The sequence below is a fragment of the Urocitellus parryii genome, chromosome 3, assembly GCF_045843805.1.
Source record: "Urocitellus parryii isolate mUroPar1 chromosome 3, mUroPar1.hap1, whole genome shotgun sequence".
NCBI lineage: Eukaryota > Metazoa > Chordata > Mammalia > Rodentia > Sciuridae > Urocitellus > Urocitellus parryii.
Window position 1 is genome coordinate 82,661,490 of NC_135533.1, and position 24,834 is coordinate 82,686,323.

Genomic DNA, 24,834 nt, shown 5'->3' on the forward strand with positions numbered 1-24,834 from the left:
ACAAATAACAGTGGAATATGTTACAATTCTTGTTACATATATAGAGCACAATTTTCCATATCTCTGGTTAAATATAAGGTATATTTATGTGGTGCCCCATGCATTCAAGATAAGCACTCTGCCACTGAGCCACAACCCCAGCCCTTAATACAGTATGCCTTTAGGTATATTAATGCCTTCAGGCCATTTTGAGTAGAATCTTAGTCTAAGATCACCACATATCTTTTAAATGAATTTTGGTTTCTCTGGTTTTATCCAATATACTTTGAGATTTAATTCTCGGTGAATATTCTTATTGCTAAAATTTTTAGGGGGAAAAGGAGTAACCTTGTCATTGCCCTCATGTGCCACTGACAATCCCTTCAAGATAAAAGACTTCGGATTCCATTATAGGCTGTGTAAACCACAAAATAAAGACAAATCCTAGTTAAGTGGTTAACAAAATAAAATCTTCATTGTAACCAAAGTAATTTTAAACTGCAATTGTGGAATAAAGCTTATTCTTATCAAATTAATATGTGCATTATATATTAAACAAATAGTGCTTAAAGGCATACACGATGGGAAAAATAACCCCATATTCCCTTACCCTGCCCATTTCTGGCCTACTTAACACATACATTCACTTTCCATTATTATTTTTGTTATTATTGCTAATTTTTGTGGTAGTTTTCCAAATTTCTTAGTAATATCTTTATTCTGCTATTTCCTGCTTATCCGGTTTAGACTTTATCTACTGACTCCCTGATTACCCTTCTGATATAAAGATAGCTCTATTTTCAGTTCAATTTTACTTTGTTAAACAGTTTCTCTCCCTCCCACTATCCAGCAATTGCTTGAATTCTTTTTTTTTCCTACTCTTTTCCCCAGTTTATGTGCATGTGTATTATGAATTGTTGTTGTTTGAATGAAACTTATCCAATAAGTTTTTTTTTTTTTTTCCCTTAAGACCTGACTCTGTCTGCAGTGAGGACCGTGTGTTCTCTATTCCAGCTGCCCCACTGTTCACAAGTGGGTATTTCCCTATGTTGTTGTCCTAAATTGAAGCTACTGCTCATGGATGCCTTTCTTTTTCTTACTTGGTTTTACTTGACCTTATTTTGCTGGGCCATATCCTCTTGTAACTTCACAAGAAATGTTGTTTAAATTGTAACTTCACAAGAAATGTTGTTTAAATTGTAATTTCTTCATCTTTGTATTTTAAGATGTTTTCTGTCCTCTATTTGATTATTTAGCTGAAAGTTCTGGATTTTAAAAATCAAAAGATGTTACTCTTGAATCCAGTTCTATTGAAAAGTTCAATACCATTCTAATTCTTATTCTTCCCATACGTTACCTGGTTTTTCTTTCACTGATATTTGTGTTTGTTTTACTTTATTGTTTCTTAAAGAATTCAAAAATTTAATGATGATGTGCCTGAGTATACATCTTCAGTCTCTCCCTTTTTGAATTTATTGTTCACCCTTTTACCTTTTTATTCTTTTAAAGACTACTGTGATTACTTTTTCTTCTGTCAGTTCATTATCATAGTTGTATTTTTCATCTTATGATTATTTTTTGTTTAGGGAGTGGTCCTCCCCCAACCCAGTACTATTTTTTTCTTCATTCCTTTTTTCCCCCCTTCTATCTCTTCTGTATCTTTAAGAATACCAAATAGACTAATTATTTTAAGATACTTTTATGGGCTAAATTAACTCTGTTTCCTCTGGGTTACTACTTCTGTTTATAGTATATCTGTGTTTTTCCTTTTATGTTAAAAGACTTTTTTCCTTCATGTACTGATCCTTGTTTGTAAGTCCAGACTTCAAAGTGAAGTGTGAAAAGTGACTGGAAGCTCTGTGTACAGAGCAAGTCTTGACAACTGGCCAAGCGTTATTTTAGGGGATAGGCAAGGAGTCAGCTCTTTTATTGGAGAAGCCCATAATGTTGGTACAAGATATTTTTTCTTTGGAGTATTGAATTTCCCTAGAGAAGAATCTGCATATTATCTATCTGTGAGAATAATCTCTAATTGATAAAGTTGGGGAGGGGGTTAGATATAGATCAACTCACTGCATATGCTTGAATAAACCCCCTCAATTTTTAGTTTCTTGCCTTTAAGATCCAAGTCTCTTCAAGTTCTTTTGTCCCATTCTTATCCTTAATTCCCTTTCTTATCCGTAACTCCCTTTCCAGCACCATAGTTTGTGCCCTTGCAAAATCAGTTAACTGAGGTTAGTTTGAATGTGGTTTGATTTATGGTGTTCTAAGATTTACTTTTTTGCTTGTATTGGTTTCATTTTAGTTTCAAGGTTTATTTCCTTTAAAATTTTTTTTTATCTTTTTAAGATTGTAAAAATCTTGCCTATTGCAGTTCTTTGCCTTGCATGTCCAAGCACTCTCTCTTCAACATGGCCTATCTACAGAGTCTTTGGAGAGTGCCATATTATGCATTTTCCTTGCAAAGGTATTATAGTCTTCAATTATCCCTTGCAGTGTTGCCCCAAGTTTCTATGCCGTGCCTCCCGAAGTCAGCCCTTGATTGTTTCCAGGACACCCTTTCCCCTCCCTACCTCCCAATTCCAGGCACATACCAAAATCCACTCATGCTCAGGTCCCTTATCTAAAAGGGCATAGTATTTCATATAACCTATTATATCCTTCTGAATACTTGAAATTCTCTTATAACTTAGATACAGTGAAAATGCTACATAAATAGTTGTCATATTATTATTGTTTAAGGACTAACGACAAGGAAAAAGAAAGTCTGTACATGATCAGTACAGATGGAGTTCGGTGTGGGGTTTTTTGTTTGTTTGTTTGTTTCCCCACCCAGAGCTGGTTGAATCTGCAGGTATAAAACTGGTGGGTACAGAGGGTTGGCTATATTATTTTTTCTTTTCCTTACCCTTTCTGTGCAGAGTACCTTCAGAACAGTTCAAGCATGATATCTTTTGGATGTGTATACACAGACATTAGCCTAGAGGAAAATCATTCTTACTTTTCGAGACAGTGGGAGTATAGGACTCCCACTACTACAACATGTCATCAAAGGCTTTCAGAATTCTCCTGGGAGGATAATTTTACTATGGGAAGAAGAAAAACAACAACACATTCCCCTCTAACTGGAATGGCTACATCAAACACCTCAAGCTTGTAATTCATGCCTTTTTGCTCTTGTCAATTCCTGTATCTCCCAGACTTTTGAATTCAAGCTATGACTTCCAAAGGCCTTCACTAACCATGCAACTTAAAGTAGTATCTCTCATACCTGGTGGTTGTATAATAATACTTACATTCTTGTTATTTATTTCTGTCTCCATGTTAAAAAATATTTCCCATGAGAACAGAGTCTTTTGGACTTCTTTTTACCTGGTATAAAGAATAAGATCTGGTACATAGTATATACCCAATAAATATTTCATGCATGAATAACTGAACATTATGTAAACTTTTTCTCAGGAGTCACTAAAACATCTATGCAAAGATTAATTCTACAACTCAGCAATATAACCCAATTCAGAAATGGGCAGAGGAATTCAATAGACTTTTTTGCAAAAGATATTAAAATGAATAGTGAACATATGAAAAGATGTTCAATGCCATTAATCATTAAGGACATTCAAATCAAAACCACAATGATGTACCACTTCATACCCATTTATTTAATAATAGCCAGTGTTGATGAAGATGGGGAGATAAAGGCAACCTTGTACATTACTGGTAGATATGTAAAAATCATACCCATGTGGAAAACAATGTAGCAATTCCTTTAAAAAGTAAGCATAGAATTACTGTATGATTCAGCTACTCCCAAATAACTGAAATATGAATTTGCAATATATATTTGTATGCTAGTGTTCATAGCTGTAGTATGTACAATAGTTAAACAGAAAAATCCAAATATCCTTTTATGGATAAGTGAATAAACAAAATGTCATGTAAATATACAATAGAATATTCTTCAGCTTGAATGATAAAGAATTAAAATTCTGATACTTGGTAATATATGAATTAACCTTGAAAATATGCTGAGTGAAGTAAGCCAGGTACAAAAGGATAGATATTGTATGATTCCAGTTATAAATGAAGTACCTAGAATATGTCAAATAGAGACAGAAAGTGGAGTAGTGATTATTAGCTTCCCAGGGAGGTTATCACAGAGATTTTATTAGTTCTGGAGATGAATAGTGCTGGTGGTTACACAACAAGATAGAGGTTCTAATATTAACCACTGAATTGTGCACCTAAAGTGTTAAACTATGGCTATTTTTGTATATTTTACACCACAAGGAATCTAAATAATTTTTTGTTGTAATAGTGTTTTAATATTCCAGCATCTAATTGCTACTTTTTTTTAACCATTCTATTTCATATGGATTTAGTAGGGGTGAAGGCATTTTTGTTACAAATAAGGTAATGATAAAATATAAATATGTAAATCTCAAATATAAAATTCACAGATCAAAGAGTATATATATAAATGTTTCATCTTGATTTCCTAGTGCCAAATTAATTTCCGAGAAAGATGTACTATTACCTTTGGATAATTCTTATTTTTATACAGAAAAGTTTACGTATATCCATACATATGTCAGTTCACTTTTTTACATAATGTAGGTTTGTTTTACTCTTCTTTAAATCATTCACCTTGCTTTTGTAAAGCTTCAGAATAAACACTGAAAAGAAACACTGAGTGAATCCCAGCTCCAGGGCCCCTTCTCTTTGGAGAAGTCTATTACTGTCACTTTTGCATTAAACCTGCTGTTTCTTGCTTTACAAAAAAAAAAATGAAAAGAAAGAATGAAAACTGTGACAATATGATGTTTTGATACATGCATACATTGTGGGATGATCACATCAGGGTAACATATCCAGCCAATATTTATAATTTCCTTGTGGTCAGACTTTTTTTTTTCCTTTCTTTCTTTCTTTTTTTTTTTTTTTTTCATTGCTGGGGATCAAGCACTCTACCACTGAGCTACAGCCCCAGTCCTGTTCAAAGTATTTAAAATCTTTTTTGTAGCTATTTTGAAATAAACAGTACATTATTAAGTGTGGTCATCTTTCTGTGCAGTGGAACACTAGAACTTGTTTCTCCTAACTATAACTTTATTAATCAAATGTTACCTTTGTCCCTACCCCAGCCTCTGGTAACCACTACTCTCTTCTCTACTTTTGTGAGTTAGACAGTTTTAGCTTCCAAATATGTCAGCTTATACAGTATTTTTCTCTCCATGGCTGGCTTATTTCACTTACCATAACATCCTCTGGGTTCATCTGTATTATTATAACTGACAGAATTTCCTGGGTTTTTTTTTTTCAGGCCAAATAATATTCCATTGTATTTTTATACTATATTTTTTACCCAGTTGTCCATTGATGCACATTTGTTATTTCTGGATCTTGGCTATTATGAATAAGGCTATAATGAACATAGGAGTGCCTGTATTTCTTTGACATACTAATTTCAATTGCTTCAGTAGTGAGATGGCTGGTTCTTGCCTGATTTTTGATATATAATATCCTTCTACACATTGGCAGGTGATATGGATGATATTTTATTAAAGTAGAAAAACATTGTTATTCCTGGGGAACAAACTACCTTATGAATCCTGCTCTTAACACTGACACCTTGAGTTTAGTTAACGAATTGTTTCTTTATTGTTTCCTTCCAAAATTTAGAATTTTACCTGCCACAGGAATTTACTTCTAAGAAATCACATTATTTAGTGGCTCATTATGTAGGCCTAACTAATCAGTTGTATTCAATTTTAATTTCTGTTTTAGAAATGGAAAGGGGTATTTAAAAATGTGGTACTATAGAATTCATTTGGATTTTTTTGTTGTTGGTATTTTCAGTAAAGAATGGGTTATAGTTAAAAATCATTTGTAAACTAAATAACATATCTCTAAGAATTAAGATTCTCTCAACATGTTGGGAGAGGCCGTGAGTATATATGTGCCATATACATACTTATTTCAAGCAGCATATTTCCTTATATGGTTTCACTGTAGGACTTCACACACACACACACACACCTTACTCACTCACCAAAAACAAAACAGTACTTTTCTAAAATTATGTTTGCAGCTATTGAACTAAGTCTTAGTATGTATTTATTTGGTAAATTTAAAGTTACTTAGAAGTTTTGTTATATTGCCACCTTTGGTGAATAATTTCAGGAAGAGATCCATGATTTTTTTTTTGAAGATCTTTTTTGGTATGGACACAATATCTTTATTTATTTTCATGTGGTGCTGAGAATAGAACCCAGTGCCTCACATGTGCAAGGCAAGTGCTCTGCCACTGAGCTACAACCCCAGCCCGAGATCCATGATTTTGAATATGAAAATCCATCATCGCATTACTTATAACTAACTTTGGAATTTTGAAGATTCCAAAGTTAGTTATAAGTATTCTCAACAGTGGTCTGGCATGACCACTCTAGAGGTTGAGACTGAAAATAACAGGAGATAAAAGGGAATCCTGTTGTACATAACAATCTCATTATGAATTAAACCCTTATTTTTGAGCTTGAGTTTGAAGTTTATTTTTTTCTTATGAAAGTTTTCTTGGTGTTTTATGCTTTGTCAGCTTTCTATTTTGATTACTTTTGTGTACTTAATGATTTGTTCAGTTATATATTTATAAGCTTTTATGGAAGTATTATTTTTATAATTGATCCTTCCAAGCTCAGATTAAGATTAAGCTTGAAATAATACACATAGAAATTACTTTTCTTCCTCAAAGCTAGTGTTTAATGAAGTTGTCAAAGTACGCCCTTTGCAACAGTTTGAAAGATGGTAATAGTCCATTCCTAGCACAGACCAAGTTTCAAAGGAGTTGTATGTCTCTGAAAATATCAGAATTCTAAAATATTATACAAAAGGATCCTCTACTTCTGAATTTTGACTTGTGTTATTCACTCTCATTCATTGGGGAGGGCAAAGTAGAAGAGATTTAGAGATCACAATAATAATGAGGTGGCTGTTCCACTTCTGATGTTGAAGTAAAACATTCAACAATTGGGAATATCAGTAAACATGGAACAAAGAGAATTGGTTAGGCTTGAGGCAAGATAAAAAAATAGGTAATTTGTGGATAGAACTATACTTCAGAAAATTGATATGATCAACTAAGACTAGATGAACCTTGCTTGCCTTTTGGACACTCAATGAAGAAATGTTCAAGTGGAACGGATGATTCTAACAGAGTCTTTAAAGGAAAAGGGAGAGCTGTCATCTGGAAAAGATGTTCACTTGTAACAAGCTTCACACTTTTAAGACTCAGCAGTAATTAAAAACTTGATTTAGGGTTCGCCTCTAGGCAAATATATTTTGAAATTTTAAATTGACTTTTAAAAGGACAGTTTTGATACAAATTTTATGTTGGTACTACCTCTTAAAACATTCCTTTTTCTCAAGGGTCAGCAAAAATTTTCTGTGCAAGGGTCATGTGGTAAAACCTTAGGCTTTCAGGCCATCAGTCTCTCTCAACTGCTTCATGTTTTAATGGGAAAGAAATCATGGATAATGAATGAGCCTGGCTATGACCCAATAAATCTTTATTTTCAAAAATTGCAAGTAAGTCAGATTTGGTCATAGGCTGTCGTTTGACAGCACCTGCACTACATGGAAAAGTGAGAAGCTACCTGGTATATATTAGTCCATTTTTTATACCCTATAGTTTCTTTGTACAAATAATTGACATTATTTTATTTAGTTACTTCACGGAAACCACGGGAAGATGAAAAAGATGGCCAAGCATATAAATTTGTGTCACGATCAGAGATGGAAGCAGATATTAAAGCTGGAAAGTATTTGGAGCATGGGGAATATGAAGGAAACCTCTATGGAACTAAGATCGACTCTATTCTTGAAGTTGTCCAGACCGGACGAACTTGCATTTTGGATGTCAACCCACAAGTGAGCAGCATGGTTTCCAAAGCTGTTTTAAAGTTTTTATTTCCTGGGGAGTTTTTGTTTTATGTGTCTAAGGAGGCTGGTATTGTTTGTTTTGTCAGAGGTGGAAGGTGGGTTGCTCTTTCACTCTGTTACATTTTGTTGGTAGAGAATCTTATTGTGTATCCATCACTAATTAAATAAATCTCTGATGAGTTAGCCAGCAAAGGGTCAAATAAGGATAGAAACCATGTGATTAAATCTGCAGAAGTTAGGTTTTGTTTATTTTCTCAAAATACACAAATGCATGTGTTAGGAAATATTAAATTTTAAACTCAAGGCTGCAATACAAAGAATAAAAAACTGAAGTCCCTTCCCCTCCTTTCTTTCTTATGTCTGTGTCTCTCTCCACCCTGTCCCACGTAGCCCGCAACGTGCACACCCTCTCTCGCTCTCTCGCTCTCTAGTGCTCTTACTCTCGCTCTCTTACACACACACACAGGACATTCACTTCATTCTTGTTGCGTGTCTCTCTCTCACCCCTTCCACCTTTTCATATACAGCCCAACCTCATTTCCCTACTCAATGATAAATGTTAATAGTTTGATATGTATATTTCTAGCCATTTTAGTAAGCCTTAAATACAAACATCTATAATGTAATGGGTTTTTCTATTTTACTGTCATTGCTTTTTTCATAAATGGAAGAATTTTATACAGATTATTTGGCTTTTTTATAAAGCAGTGGTTGAAGATCTTGTCAGGTTCTGTGAATAATTTTTCTTCTTTGTGGTTGCTGCATAGTATATCACAATATGGATGTACATGTATTTATTTAGTCACTCGTAAGTAATCAGCACTGAGGTTATTTCTATTTTTTCAATATTGACAGAATTTTACAATTACACAGAAAGAGTTTACATCACTCATGAGTTTTGGATCACTAAATCTTACACTTTTCCTTTGTTTGAAGGAGCAAAGGAGGACTGACACTGAGTTTACTACAAAATTAATGAATCACTATTTTAGGAAGGTACTAAATGAAATCAGCAGAACAGTAGGAGAGGGAGTAAATTATGTCTGTAATCCTTAGGAAGAAGGCAGATAGACTTTGAGTTATACTAAAGGGTAGCATATTCAAGTTCTAATATAAATTGGTTTGTAATTATTTTACACAGGCACTGAAAGTATTGAGGACATCCGAATTCATGCCCTATGTGGTATTTATTGCGGCTCCAGAGCTAGAGACGCTACGTGCCATGCACAAAGCTGTTGTTGATGCAGGAATCACTACCAAGCTTTTGACGGTGAGCAGTTATTTTCAGGCTTATATTTTTTATATTTTTCCCTAAATTATTTCCTTTTCCTTTTCGGTATGTTTAATTCTTCCTAGTCATACTAAACAAATAAATATACTACATAAATTGTTACAGAATAAAATTCTGTTGTTAGGATTTGGAACAGTACTACTATTTCTTGAGAATACTTGTACCTTTTATTTTAAAACAAAAATGTAATTACCCATTATAAAATGTAAGGAAAAAAACAGTATTATTGTTAGAATTAGGGGTTCTGTTGTTCAGTTTCAGTGTTTTCTCTTTTCTCCTCCTCCTCTTTTTCATATCATGAAAAGTTTAAGATACACATAAAAGAAGGAAAAAAGTGAGCCATCATGTGCCCAACACCTCCCTTCAATAATATATTCCATTCTTGTTGAGTTAAATATCTCCTCACCTCCTTCCTCACCTTGCATTATTTTTGAGGCAAGCCTATAATATTATATAATCTATAGATACTTTAGTGTTTATCTTTGAAAGATAAGGTCTTTTTAAAACATGATAATAACACTATTACACAAAAAATTAATAAGTAAATATTATATCTTTTTAAAAAATATTTTTAATTGTATATGGACACAATACCTTTATTTTATTTATTTATTTTTATGTGGTGCTGAGGACCAAACCCAGTGCCTCACACGTGCAAGGCAAATGCTCTATCACTGAGCGACAATCCCAGCCCATCTCTTTTTAAATTTTTTTCAACTTAGTTAATTCAGGTGTAATTGATATATAGTTATCTGTACATATCTAAAGTACCCAGTTTGATAAGTTTGAGCATATATATGCACCCATGAAACCATTCCAACCAAAATAATGAACCTATCTATCATCTCCATGCTTTTTCCTGTGTGTCTCTGCAACCACATCCAAACCATTCCCCACAGCATTCACCTCTTCCTGGTTTCTAGCAGACAATATATCTTGAAATCAGGTAGTATTAGTCTTCATAGTTCTTCTTTTTCAAGTTGTTCCATGTCTCTATTTAACTTTCTGAATATTTGAAACGTAGTTATAAGTTAATGTTATTACCTTCTAGTCCTGCTGCAGTCTGGCTGGGCACAAAATCACAAGCCACTCACAGCTTTGTAGATTCAAACAGCAATTCTTTATTCCCGAACTCACACGGGTACTCTACACACGTTCTGGGGAAATCCAAGTTCTGCTGCCAAATTCACGTACTCCACCAGGCTCTAATCAGCAGGATACGCCCTATTCCTGGCAGGGTACACCTTAAACCTGGAACCGGCCCTAAACCCAAGGAGCGGGATACTCCCTAAAACCTGATCCGCCCTAAACCTGGATCCGCCCTGGTCCTTGAGCAAGGTCACCTTACTCAAGCATACATGCAATGTCACTGCAAATGTCCAAGGCAAGTCCTTCCTCTAAGCAACTTGGGGTACGCTGGCAAGGAAATTGTCATACCTACTTGGCTAATGGCTCTCAGCACAGTCCTGTTATTTATGTAAATCCTGGGACAGTTCTGATTTTTTTTCCCCCATTATGGATAATATTTTCTAATTCTTGCAATCCTGGTTATTTTTTTTGGCAGGGGGGCGGTTGTTTTGGTTTTTGTTTTTATGCCAGACATTTTGAGTTTTGTTTTGAGATGCAGTTATTTGGAAATAGTTTGTTCCTTTTTGGTCTTGTGTTTATAATTTGTTAGTTAATACCTGAACAGTTCTCATTCTCAGGCCCATTATTCCCCTCTATTGAGGCAAAACCCAAACCCATTTGGTGCTCTTCCAAATGGCCTGTGAATCATGAGTTTTTCTGTTCTGGTAGGAACAGTACTATTCCTGGCTCAGTATAAATATCTATACTCCTTTCTGGTGTTTGACACATGCACCATTGGTGCTCAGCTGACTTCTTCAGGGATCAGCTGCAAATTTCTAGAGTTTGCCCCCATGCTGCTCTTATCTGGTTTTCTGTCCTGCAGTTTTCACCTTGGGCTCTCTGAACTCCCAGCTCTGTCCTCAACTTAGTCCTTAGACTCCTTTTAGGCTTTCCCTCCCCTGCAAACTCTTTCAAGGTTGTAAATGGGGGTATTCACAGGGCTTACTGCATTTGTTTCCTGTCTCTGCCTAATGTACCGTGTCTTTCAAACTATTGTTTGGCATATTTTTTTTCTGTGTTTTTGTTGTCAGGAGGTAGGGTTAGTCTGGTTCCTGGAAGTAGACATCCCTTTTGGGTCTTTTATTTTTATTTTATTTTTTTAATTTTTATTTTTATTGGTTGTTCAAAACATTACAAAGCTCTTGACATATCATATTTCATACATTAGGTTGAAGTGGGTTATGAACTCTGTTTTGGGTCTTTTAATCTGAAAATTCTCACTGCCTGCCTCTTTTCCCTCTAACATTGTAATTTAGTTGTTGTTGTTGTTATTTATAGGACATTTACCCTTTAGTGTTCCACAGTCTGGATTTTATCCATTCTTTCACTTTCGTTATATTTTCTTCTGTCCTTTCTCTTTCCTGTGAACTGATAGGTAGATCTAGAGGCCCGATCAGATGTAGATTTAGGTGGGTTTCATCGGGGTTTTTTGGTTTTGTTTTTTCACAAGAAAAATTCATTTGTGGTATTTCTTATGTTATTACATCATGGTGCTTATGTTAGGCTGTCTCCCCTTTTGTGATAAGATTAAGTAGTGATAGGGCTGGAGTTGTAGTTCAGTGGCTGAGTGCATGCCTTGCATGTGTGAGGCACTGGGATCAATTCTCAGCACCACATAAAAATAAATAAAATAAAGATCCATTAAGCACTAAAAAAAAAAAAAACAATTAAGCACTGGGTTCAAAATGGTGACAAACTTTTTACCTAATGATTTTAGCAAGCTTTTGCTCTTTGCCTGGATCAGTTATTGTTTTGTTTTTAGGAATGACAAAGTGGTAATATTCTAAGTTTGTTATTCCTTCTGCATATATAAAACTAGAGTTCTTTAAAAGACCTCAAAAATTTATAACACTGAGTGCCTATTTTTAAAAAATAGACTCCCAAATAAATACACTTACGCTCCATCTCAAGGCCTTAGAAAAGGAAAAACAAATTAATTCCAAAATTAGTAGAGGACAAGAAATAACTAAGATCAGAGCCAAAATTAATGAAATGGAGAATAAAAAAAATACAAAGTATTAATGCAAAAAAGAGTTGGTTCTTTGAGAGGATAAACAAGATTGATAAAACCGTAACTAAACTAACCAAAGAAAGAGAAGCTGGGCACTGTGGTGCACACTTATAATCCCAGCAGCTTGGGAGGCTGAGACAGGAGGATCACAAGTTCAGAGCCAGTCTCAGCAAACTCAGTGAGACCCTATTTCTAAATAAAATACAAAATAGGGATGGGGATGTGGCTCTGTGGTTGAGTGCCCCTGGGTTCAATCCCTAGTACCAAAAAAAAAAAAAAAAACGAAAGAAAAGACCTAAATTAACAAAGTGAAAAAGGAGATGTCATCATAGATACTTCTGAGATCCAGAGGAAACTTTTGAAAATTTATACTCCAGTAAGCTGGAAAATGTAAAAGACATTGACACATTTCTAGATACATATGAAATTGAACCCGGAAGCTGTAAAATACCTAAACAGACCAATATCAAGTACTGAAATTGAAACAGCAGTTAAAAGCCTTCAAAGAAAAGCCCAGACCCAGATGGATTCTTAGCCGAGTTCTACAAGTGTTAAAGAATTAACACTTGTCTTTCTCAAATTACTTCATGAAATTGAAAGGCAGAGAACACTCCCAAATACATTCTAGGAAGCCAGTATAACTCTGATATCAATACCAAAGACACATAAAGGAAAGAAAACAGAACAATATCCCTGATGAACACAGATGCAAAAATCCTTATTAAAATACTAGAAAACCATATTCAAAAAACACATAAAGCAGATAATATACCATGATCAAGTTGATTTCATTCAAGGGATACAAGTTTGGCTCAACATGCACAAATCAGTAAATGTAATTCAGTAATTAAATAGAATTAAGAACAAGAATCATTATAGTGGATGCAGAAATGGCCTTTACTAAAACCCACCACCTATTCGTGTTAAAAACACTGGAGAAACTCTAGGGACATAAGAATTTAACCTCAACATTATAAAGGCTAGATATGACAGATCCAAAGTCAACATCATACTGAATGGATAAAAACTTAAAGAATTTTTTTCTAAAATCAGGAACAGGACAAGATGTCCACAAGATCACCACTTCTATTCAGTATAGTTCTTGAAACTCTAGCCAGAGCAATCAGGCAAGAGAAGGAAATTAAGGAAAAGAAGTTATCAGTCTATCTGTCTCTTTTTGCTGAAGACATAATCCTATTTTTGGAAGACCCAAAAAACTCCACTAAAGACTTCTAGAACTGATAAAATTTTTTTTTTAAAGTAGCAGGATACAACATCAAATTGCTTTCCTGTACTCCAATAATGAATCTACTAAGAAAGAAATCAGGAAAACTATGCCACTCACAATAACCTAAAAAAAAAAAAAAAGAAAGAAAAATACTTGGGAATTAATCTAACCAAGAAGGTGATTGTTCTCTACAATGAAAACTACAGAACACTGAAAAAATTAAAGACGACCTTGGAAGATGGAAAGACCTCCCATATTCTTGAATAGGCAGAATTGATATTGTCAAAATGACCACACTATCAAAAACAATATACAGATTCAATACTTTCCTATCAAAATACCAATAACATTCTTCACAAAACTAGAGAAAAACAGTTCTTATATTCATTTGGAAGAATAAGAGACCCAAAATAGCCAACACAATCCTGAGCAAGAGGATAGATGAAGCAGGCGCCACAATACCTGAACTCAAATTATCCTACAAAGCTATAGTAACAAAAACAACATGGTATTGGCTTCAAAATAGACATGAAGACCAATGGAATAGAATAGAAAAGAAATCACATAGACAAACCCAGACACTTGTAGCCAGCTGATAGGGATCAGTTACCATAATGATATAGGGAAGATCAGTGGAGTTAATACAAGGAGATTGAGAGGGAAGGACAGGAAATGGGGAGAAATATGGAATGAATTTAACAAAATCATAGTATGCATATATAAATGCACAACAGGGAATTTTGCCTTTATATATATGTAGAGAGAACAAAAGTAAGATCAATAGAAGAAGGAGAACAGGAGGAGAAGGGAAGGGAAAAAGCAGGGGAAAGGGATTGAAATTAAATTTCATGCATGTATGATTTTGTCAAAATAAAGCCAACTACAAGGTATTACTATAATGCTCTAGTTTAGAAAAAAAGGGGAGGGGTCCTCATTAAAAGTTGATTACTCTGTGGTATAGTTTATGGAGGAAAGGCAGCATACAAGCCTGACTCTACCTTTATGGGTCAGTTTGCAGAATAATGAATGGGTTTGTTCCCTGTGGCAGTTATTATTCCTATAGATGTTCAAATTGTCCCATTGTTGACCAATGTGAGCCTATTTTAGTTGGTGCTAAATACTTTTTTTATGAGCCCAATGGTCTTGGATAACTTCCTTGCTGTCTGATATGATAGATAATTCTAGGCTCATCATTTTCATTTTCAATTCTAGGCCAGAAATCAAACATTTTTCAAAAATGTTTTGGTTCCTTTTAGAGAAAATGGTATTTTAAGACTGTAATGCAAGGATGCAATGCATATTGTCTCAAGGTTAATCATTGTTTTTAGCTAGACCTTTTTACGTTAAAAAAAAGCTAGGATAGGGCTGGGGCTGTAGCTACGTGGCAGAGCACTTGCTTAGCCTGTGAGGCACTGGGTTCGATCCTCAGCACCACATAAAAATAAACAAATAAAATAAAAGTGTTGTATTCATCTACAGCTACAAAAAAAAATTTAAAGCTAGGATACATGCTTTTCTGTTTGTACATTTAAAGGACACTGTGTCATGAATTCATACTGATTTTTCCCAAAATCCTTTTATCTTAAAACTAATTCCTTTCCCTATTGCTGAATATACATCATAGTTTTCAGAAACATTGGGAAAGTGAGACTATCACATAATTGTTCATTTGCTTTATCTGACAGTACAAATACAACAGTCTGAGAAAAAAAAAATCTTATCAACAGTACCACTTCTGATGTGATTTTTCTGTGAACAGCCCCCCCGCCCCAAACACATATGCCCAGTTCTTTGTATCTTTAGAACACATACCACCAAATCACTCTGGTTTTGTTTTTGTTTTCATTTTTGTTTTTTGGCGGAGTGAGTACCTGAGATTCAACTCAGGGACACTCAACTACTGAGCCACACCCCCAGCCCTATTTTGTATTTTATTTAGAGACAGAGTTTCACTGAGTTGGCTTAGCACCTTGCTATTGCTGAGGCTGGCTTTGAACTCTAGATCCTCCTGTCTCAGCTCCCTGAACTGTGGGGCTACAGGCATGCACCACTGTGCCCAGCCAAATTCACTCTGTTTAATGTGACCTACAATACTTCCTATGTACTTAGGTCAGTTATTATTCTTTTTGATGCTTAAATTATGCTTTCTTCAGCTAGTAAGAGCCTATTCAGTTTGACTTCCAAGCCTTTTTAATACAACCCTAGTAGTTTTTGATGATTCTTTGCTTCCTAGTATGACAGGCTGTTCCAGGTTATTCTTATATATTTCCTGACCCAGTCAGGGAACCAGCCATCCAGATGCCCTGATTAGAGATAATCTAGGCTCTCAGGGTGTACATTCAACTCTGTTGGACATAGTTTCTAGGCCTTTCAGTGGTCAGAGAGAGGATACAATTTTTTTGCTTTAAAAAACATACACAATTAGCTCAACTTGATAGTTCCAATTCAAATTTTATGTTTCATTTGCCTTTTTGCTTCTTATGCTAAAAGTCTTGGTTCTTGATGACATTAACATATTTCTTATTTTGCATATATATAAACAAAGTATAATTTCTGAGTAACTCTTAATAACAGTATGGTTTTGAAGTTTTAAGTGTCAAGACTTTTATTTAATATTTGAGGATATAGCTATCCCACAAGGTATTGAGTTATTTTGTTTTGAAGTCATTAAAATAGTTTCTTTCTATATGATTAGGCCACTGACTTGAAAAACAGGTTTGTTTCATTTTGATTTTGATATTAAGGTATTACCCTTTTCTTCTATTTGCATTTAAATTTGTTGTATAATTCTGTATAACATTTTCATAGTTTCAATGTAAATTTTAAAAACAAATCTACCTTTTCTCTGTCCTGTCCACTCTCTTCCCTCCCACCTACAAAGGTGGTCATTTTTGGTAACCATTTTTTTTTTAAAGTATATATGGTTACCTTCCTTCCCCCATTTCTTATATAAAAAGTATCTTAGTCTATATAATAGAAATAGCATATCCTGGAGCTTATTCTATAAAGAGATTCTTTATTCCCCTTTCTGTCTATATTCCACTTTTAACAATCTAGATTGCTAATGATAATAATAGGTAAAACTTGCTTTCATGTTGAATTATGATCTCATTATAAAATTTACCATCAAAGGTATTTTAAAAGTGTCCAGGGAAGTGTTCATGGGCATTCAGGTTCCTTGGTCATAGTAGTGAACCCACTTCTCTGTAAGCTTTTTCTTAGGTGTTTTCACCAAAACCACTTACATGCCTCCATTGTTATGCTGATGATGTACTAGCTAGCCTAGACCTAGGATACTTGCCTTGTCACCTACTTTATATCTCCTTTTGGATGTCTCACAACCACATGGGTGTCTGCTACATACAAAGTAGAACTTTTTGCCCTCCACACCCCCCAAAAAAAAAAAATCATGCTGTCCTCGGTCTGCATAACCCTTACTCTACATCTTCTATAGCCACCCATTTACACAAACTGGAAATGTAAGCACTAGCCTTGATGTATGCATTTTCTTCTCTTTCCACGTGTAGCCCATCAGCTAATCCTGATGATTTTATCATTAGAATAAATGTCCAGGCTGGTGTCTTTTCCACCCTCTCTGCCACCAACCTTGCTGCATCCACTCATGTCAGATCACATTTCCCTTCATTGTATTGAAACCCTCCAGACCCTAGCCCTAATCCCCAGCTCTCCATCCACTCTGGTCTTCTTTTAGTCAATTAAATATACCAGGCCCATTGCCCACCTTTGGATTTTGCACTGTTATTTCCTCTGCCTGCATTGTTCTTTCTACTGCTATACACATGACAACCTTCTTATTTTCCCTTACTTCCTCAGCATGACTTTATCTAGAGCAGATCTGTTAAAATTCTTTATGCCCAGTTTGTTTCTTTTATAGCACTTATTACAACATGCAATTTTTTGTGTTTATTTATTTGTTCCTTACCTGTCTCTTTCACTAAAAGTTACGAACTCTTTCTGGTATTCATGTTTATATCCATCAGGTCCGAAACAGTAGACACTTTAGTAGGAGCTTGGTAAATATTTGTAGAATATACAGATATATAATGAAATTCCCAAAACACTTGGAATTTTATGAAAAGCTCTGCCTGCTCATGCAGAACCCATTACTGAAGTACTCCCTACAGCATTCCAAAATGACTAAAACTATTTCATGAAATATAAATAATACTAACAAAAAAAAATAACTAAAAGTGTGTATGAGTGTATGTTTTGGTGGTAAATGGCTAGCATGTGGGTAGTCTTCAAAACACACTTAAGATTCTGAGATTGTTAGTAAATTGGCTTTTATAAATAGCCACTGCAAGTTGGACTCCATGATTTGCATGGGCCAGAAGATAAATATCTTCTGAAATAGAAGAATATAGAAACTAGAAGCCAATAACCTGCAATAATTCTTTTATTACTTTAGATTAACACATGATTATTGCTAATGATTGTTGTCAACAGCCTTTCAGTTAGAAATTTTGTCCAAATATCAATGAAACAGAAGGTACAGAATATTCAAAAATACAAACACCAAAGTAGGTGAAAAGAGTAAGATATGAACAGATGATAATGTCTTTTTTTAAATTTTGAGGATTAATATCAGAATTATAAAAAATGTCCAACCTACTTATTTCTTACTCACTTTTAGTTGGAGTTTGAGCAAGTAAATATGCATTACAATACAAACATTTCCTTCTAAAACTCTTCAACAGGACTCTGACTTGAAGAAAACCGTGGATGAAAGTGCACGGATTCAGAGAGCATACAACCACTATTTTGATTTGATCATTGTAAACGACAATCTCGACAAAGCCTTTGAGAAACTACAAACTGCCACAGAAAAACTAAGAATGGAACCACAGTGGGTCCCAATCAGCTGGGTTTACTGATGATTCAATAAGGTTAACAATTAAATAAAACTTTTAAAAAGTGACTCAACAAATAAAAATCTTGTACTGAGAAAGTACATGCACAGATAGAAGATACCTGCCAAATCTAGGCATTTTTATTGTGTAGATTGAGATAACAGTACACTATTCTGAATTTTTATATAAAATGTGGTTGAAAAGGTGTACTAATATATAATTTATCTTAATTTTTCTAACTTTCTATGGATAATCTTTCTATTCATATCATAAAGAAATGCGTTGAAGCATTTTGTATATGTTTTGATTTAGTACCCTTGCCTTTTTCATCAAAGGAATTTTCCAGTCATTCACACTAACATTGGTCTCACATTTTCACTGTGATAATGAATACTTGAAATAGTTTTGTAAAGCTGTTGTTCAGTTCGGTATTTAACTAGTGAAGGGTCACTTACTCTAATTAGAAGAAAATAGTAGTTATTGACCTACCTTCTTGATCAAATTTCTTACAGAAACAAAATCTTAATGTCAGTGTCAGTTAGTCTTCTACCATTTAAAGACTTGAACATCAAAAGTCTGTTCAAGGCCACGTATTTTTCATTATTTCAGAGATGTATGGCTATCCATTCTAATTTGTACAAATAGAATAGTCTTTTCATTTCTGTCGTTAGTGGAAAAATGAAGAGCAATACCTTGCACTCTCCTATGAGGTTCTTTTCATTTATTGCCGTGACATGCTGATGCTAACTAATTTAGCATATACACATAAGCTTGGGCTAGAAGCAAGGTCATGCAGACTAAGAGAGTGCCTTATCCTGTAAAACCTTACACAAAATGATGCTTAAAGAAAGTTTATTTATTTTACATGTAAAACTTACATGAATTACAGTAATTTGAACCAATTACTTTAGTTTTCCTTAAAGAATATGGTCAGCAAAATATGGCTCTGCAAATTTCTGTAATGTTTGACAATTTAAGTTTGCAGTTAGTAGTTTTTTGGGTTTTTTTTTTTTTTTGTGAATGATCATTGTGCTTTTTGAAATACATGATCAATAGGGTACTTGTTCTATTTGTTGCGTCAAAGATCGAATCCAAGCCAGACACAGTGGGACACACCTGTAATCCCAGAAGCTCTGGAGGCTGAAGCAGGATCAAAAGATCAAAGCCAGTCTCAGCAACAGCAAGGCACTAGGCAACTAAGTGAGACCTTGTCTCTAAATAAAATACTGAAAAAAAAGGACTGGGGATGTGGCTTAATGGTTGAGTATCCCTGAGTTCAATCTCCAGTACCAAAAAAAAAAAAAAAAAAAAAGATTGAATCCACTGAATAATTTACAAAATTTGAGAGTAACTATCAGCTGTCATGTACACACACACACGTATATACACACACAATACATATGTATAATATTACATATACTATGTACTATGTATGTTAAGTAATTTTTATATTTTTTTATATTAGGAAACAGACTTTTTGTTTAATGATTAGGAAAAATGTCCTCTTTAAATGCATTGACATAATACACAAATTTCCACATTCATCTCTGTTAATATCTTCTTCAGGATTCTTGGATGGTATAAATTCTTCCTAAAACATATTTAGATATGTAGCCATCACTAAACTAAGTTAACCATATTCTATGTTACTGCTAACTTTTCATATATACAATATTCACACTTTTAAGGGTTTGGTGCTTAACTATTGATGATCATCTTTGTCTAGTGGCCTCAGACACCTGGCTGCTGAATGTGTTTCTCCCCTCATCCAAGCTGCCACATGGAGTGCCAGCTGGTAAGAGAAAATATATGGCAATAAATAGTATTCACACTGTGTTTTAAATCATTTTCACAATGAAATGATATACCCAAATTGTTGTATTATTAAAATTGGAAAGCTATAGATTTTTTAAAGTTCTAATTCCAGAATCACATGGCTGGTTCATAAATTTGTTTTTCTTTTAAGCAACATGAATCAAACGCACAGTATCAAGTTGGTGTCCTGTGACTTAATGTTTTAACACACTGTAAAGTATAAGAGAAATTTCAGTTCTGCACTCTCAGGAAATGCACAGTATTATCCAGTGTACCTTCATGCTGCTCCATGAGGCCTATCTAAACAGCTGTGGGATAACTCTAGCAGCACAGGAGTTTGTCCACAAAATATTTCTACCTTCTTGGTACAACAGAGATGACTTTCACATATATATTTTTAGCCTTGTGTGATATAAAAATGCATATTATCTGGAATATAGTCTATACTTAAAGAAATTATTTCTATAATAAATGTATTTATAATTGATTACATAATTAATGCACATTATGTTCCTCCTAATATGGAATGAAATAATACAATTTAGTTCATTTCAGCATACATGCAAATGCTGAAGAAAAATAAATTCAGAAAAGTTCATTGTATCTCAGTGACGAGTCACCAAACTTGAAACCCAAACAAACTAGCAGTGCTGTTCTGAGGCAAAGAGGCCTAGAGATTCTACCCTGGATTCTTCCTAGATAATGTGATCAAAGAAATGTGTACAAGATAATGGACCTTTTTTTCTGAAAGCTTTACTGAAAAGAAAATGGTTTACAATGATATTGAACAATTATAATAGATACAGTACACACACACACACACACACACACAGGTGCTTTAGAAATACATGGCGTGCTGATACATGAATGCAAATGAGGGTTGCTTATGGACTGTGAGTGTCCACATTCAGCATTCAAGGCATGACTATTTATAGACATTAAAGGTTATATATTTTCAAATGTTTAAATGCCCATAGAAGTCAAGTCCCTGAATAAGTCATTTAACTAGTGCTACTGGAGTATGCTTTATACCCTACAAGTAGAATCTTCACTTTCATTATGATTGTATTAGGCAATCTCCATTTTTATTTGATATTTATATAATATCAAATGTCAAATACATCAGGGTTTTGTTTTTTTTTTTTTTTGTGGCCAACTTTGTACAATTGCTGACCATAGTTCTAAAATAGAAATTGTTTCAGAAAACCAGTATTACTATAGCAATAGTAGCCTAAACCCCAGATTCTAGAATCTAGTATAATAGCCTATAAGGACAGTTACCTTTAAAACAGCAAATTGGTTATTAAAACAAATTTAGAAAATAATCCAAAGTTATACTCAGTACAAAAAAATATAACCCAAATTAGCAATAAAAGCCAATAGCATGACATTACAGATTATGACCAGATACTGTTTTGGCCATAATATCCTAATGACAATAAAGCACTTATATATAACACATGTCATGATCCTGTGATTGGAGTTGATTTTTAAGATGGATAGCCAGAGTTAGGTATAATTTTGGATTTACAAATTCAAAATGAAAAAGCTTTGAAAATTGGTCAAAATAATAATCTACTTAAATTTTTTGTGACTTCTGAAACAATACTCCATTATTCAGAAATCACAGGCTAGATAGAACAATAATTTTACATTATACTAAATATGGAAAAGGCAACCCTGAAGTTTTATGTACATAGATCTTTTTTTAATGTTTGAGTTGACGTGTGTGTATACACCTCTGTGTTTAATATGTGATATCCTCTCAAAACATACAATTAATAAAACCAAATATACGCACCAATTTATGATAGCCAGTGTTCTAAAATGTTTAATTATTCTCAATTCCTAGGTAATTAAAACTGTTTTAGATTGTTTTGAAAGGCTCGATTCTACCTTTAAATTGACATTAATCTCCTTTCTGAAAAATATATGAGAAGTTCAGAAAATTATTGTTCATGATTATAATTTAATTTCCTTAAGGAAAAAAAGAGTTCTGGATGGAAGCATCTTGGGAAATATTTAACCCTTCAATTGAATTTGTTGATAAGATTCAGGCTTCAAAGTTGTGAGACATGCCACTCCTTGTTTGAAGGGATTTGCTGTAAGAATTCATGTAATAACATGTAATATATTTGGAGTTCTTGGGAGAAATTCAATATTTTAAATAATGGGATATTGTATATAGTGCAAGCAAATATTTACAAACTTTTAAGAGTACATTTAATTATTCAGCATCTTATCAGTTTTTATGTAAGTGTATGTGATATACCTGAGGAAGATGATGTTCTATAGTTTTGTAAGGTTATTTTTTAACTGCATATTTATTCTAGTTTTTTTCAAGTTATATTCTTTTTTTAAAAAAGATTTCTTATATTCCATCATGTTACCATGTGTGTTTCTGGAATGAGTTTTGAAAAATTCACAATCAAATGTGAGTCCTTAGTGCATTAGAAAGCAAGAGAATGATGGTATCGCATTTTTAAGGTAAAAAGCATGACTTACTTATGCCACTTTGGTAAAATAATCTCTCATGATAAAAGTGAAAATAGTGTCCTTCTAGCTATGATCCTAATTCTTCTGACCATGTGATTTTTGATAAACTTTACATCTACCTTTACATTTGTTATTCTACTTGTTAAGTAGACTTAAGTTAATACTTGTCTTTGCCTTAAATGATTTGGAGTCATTATTTATAACTGAGATGTGGTAAGTATTTATTAGGTTATTACTTTATTAAATGTATTCACTTATTTTGAGGTTACTTATCTTTCAGTTCCTTTAAACTGTACCTCTTTCTGAGGTCATGCAGTGGATGGTAAACACCATTCAGGAATCCTACCTCCAGGTTTAAAGCAGCCCCAAGGATGCCTGGAAGAGGGTCTGCTCTGCTTTCTCAGCTATCCTAGTGAGGAGGTCTCTTTTAGTTTAGAATCCCATTCCAAGTCCAAACTTTTAGCAAATCTTATGCCAACCAGACTACTCACAAAATATAAGTAAGCAGTCCAGTACTCTTACATCAGAACAGACTGATCTTTGCCCCTTAAAGCTGCCCTACTTTATTGTTATGCCTAAAATTTATCACTGCAGCCCTATTCCTTAACCCATAGTGTTAAGTTTAACAGACATCTATTTCTTTATAGGAAGAAACATTGACTGTTAGGTCTCATTAATGAACTTCAAATTCAGATAATAGTTATTTCTCCTTATAACTGCTTCTTGGCCACTAGTTGATAATGCAGTGTTATGATAAATCTGATCTACCTTCACAGAAGGTCATACTAGCCTTTGTTGTTTTCTATTTTCTAGCACAACTGAGAACACATCTATAGTTAAGATAAATGCTACTTGTATTTTGGAAATTAAATGATTTACTAGTAATAAATCAACCTTCTTTGAGTCCCATGAAGTAAGTAGTGTTGCTACTATAAAACAGAAGCCAAAGTCTTATTTTTTGGTGCTGGGGATTGAGCCCAGGTCCTTATAGAGCATGCTAAGCATGCACTCTACCAGAGTAAGCTAAGCCCCCAGCCCTTTATAGTAAAAGTCAGAAAAAGTAGTCTTTATTGTACTTCATCCAACAGTAAGCCAGGGATAGCAACATCTAAAATATGACAGGCCATACCTAAAAAAATTGGCTTTCCTCCTATCAGTCAAAATGGCCTAAGAACTTAGAGGAAAACTAATGAACTTACTGAAAATGGAAAAAATCACAGCAGTAAAACTTCATCAGTCAAGGATTGGAGATTGTAGCTCAAAGGTAATGTACAAGGCCATAGGTTCGTTCCCCAGAACCCAAAACAAAAAATCCTCATCAGTGTAAATTACCGACATCAAACCAAAAGTCATTACCAGTTAAAGTGTATGTTTCTTATTTTCTGAAATAAAAGTGAATAATTGTATAAGTAACATTGCTTTTAAGACAGAAAGCTTGTTCTGATAAATGTGATCCTAGAGAGAAATAACTTAATCTGTTCAGAAAGAAAGAGATTTGATGCATAGCTCCTCTACATCTGTACTTAAAAATATAAGGTGAATAGTTCTTTGGGCTATGTACCCTCTTTTAAGAAAAAAAAATTGCTGACTGGTTCTTGTATTTTCAATAACATTTTTTAAGTGGTATCTTAGATTCTGTTGTGGAAGAATAAACAGTAGGGTTCAGGAACAAGTGCAATTTTCTGGATGTTATATGTTGAACTCTTTTAGGGCCCATGAGGGATATTTGATGTGAAACCTTGCTTCAGGAATTTTTTAATCCTTTTTTTTTCCCAGTTCATTTCTGATATATCTTTTCTTTGAACACAAATGCATGCTATTTTTAACCTCTAGTCTTTGAAGTGATTATTGAAGAGAATATTTTTTTTAATGGAGGGCAAAATGCTTGTTAGCTATCTAAAAATCAAAGCTGAACAAGCTGCTTAAGTTTCTGATGAAAAGGCTTAAAAATAAAAATTAAATGCTATTGCTTTCTAAGTAATTGTATTCTAACTAGTTCCTGTATAAAAGAAACATTACTGCTGTTCTTATATAAATAAAATTTTCCTGGAGTACAATTAAGTATTGATTTTTC

General features: G+C 33.9%; 1 protein-coding gene across 3 annotated transcripts in view; it reads left to right on the plus strand.

The window, feature by feature from the left end:
• Window positions 1-24,420, plus strand: part of Pals2 (protein associated with LIN7 2, MAGUK p55 family member) — a 118,426-nt gene extending 94,006 nt beyond the window's left edge. For all 3 annotated transcript variants that reach the window (XM_077795983.1, XM_026400216.2, XM_026400218.2), the window contains 3 exons: window positions 7,706-7,908; window positions 9,062-9,190; window positions 18,297-24,420. In XM_077795983.1, coding sequence (XP_077652109.1) covers window positions 7,706-7,908; window positions 9,062-9,190; window positions 18,297-18,473 — 509 coding nt within the window. In that variant the 3' untranslated portion in view covers window positions 18,474-24,420. The remainder of the gene's footprint in view (window positions 1-7,705; window positions 7,909-9,061; window positions 9,191-18,296) is intronic.
• Window positions 24,421-24,834: the final 414 nt, after the last annotated feature.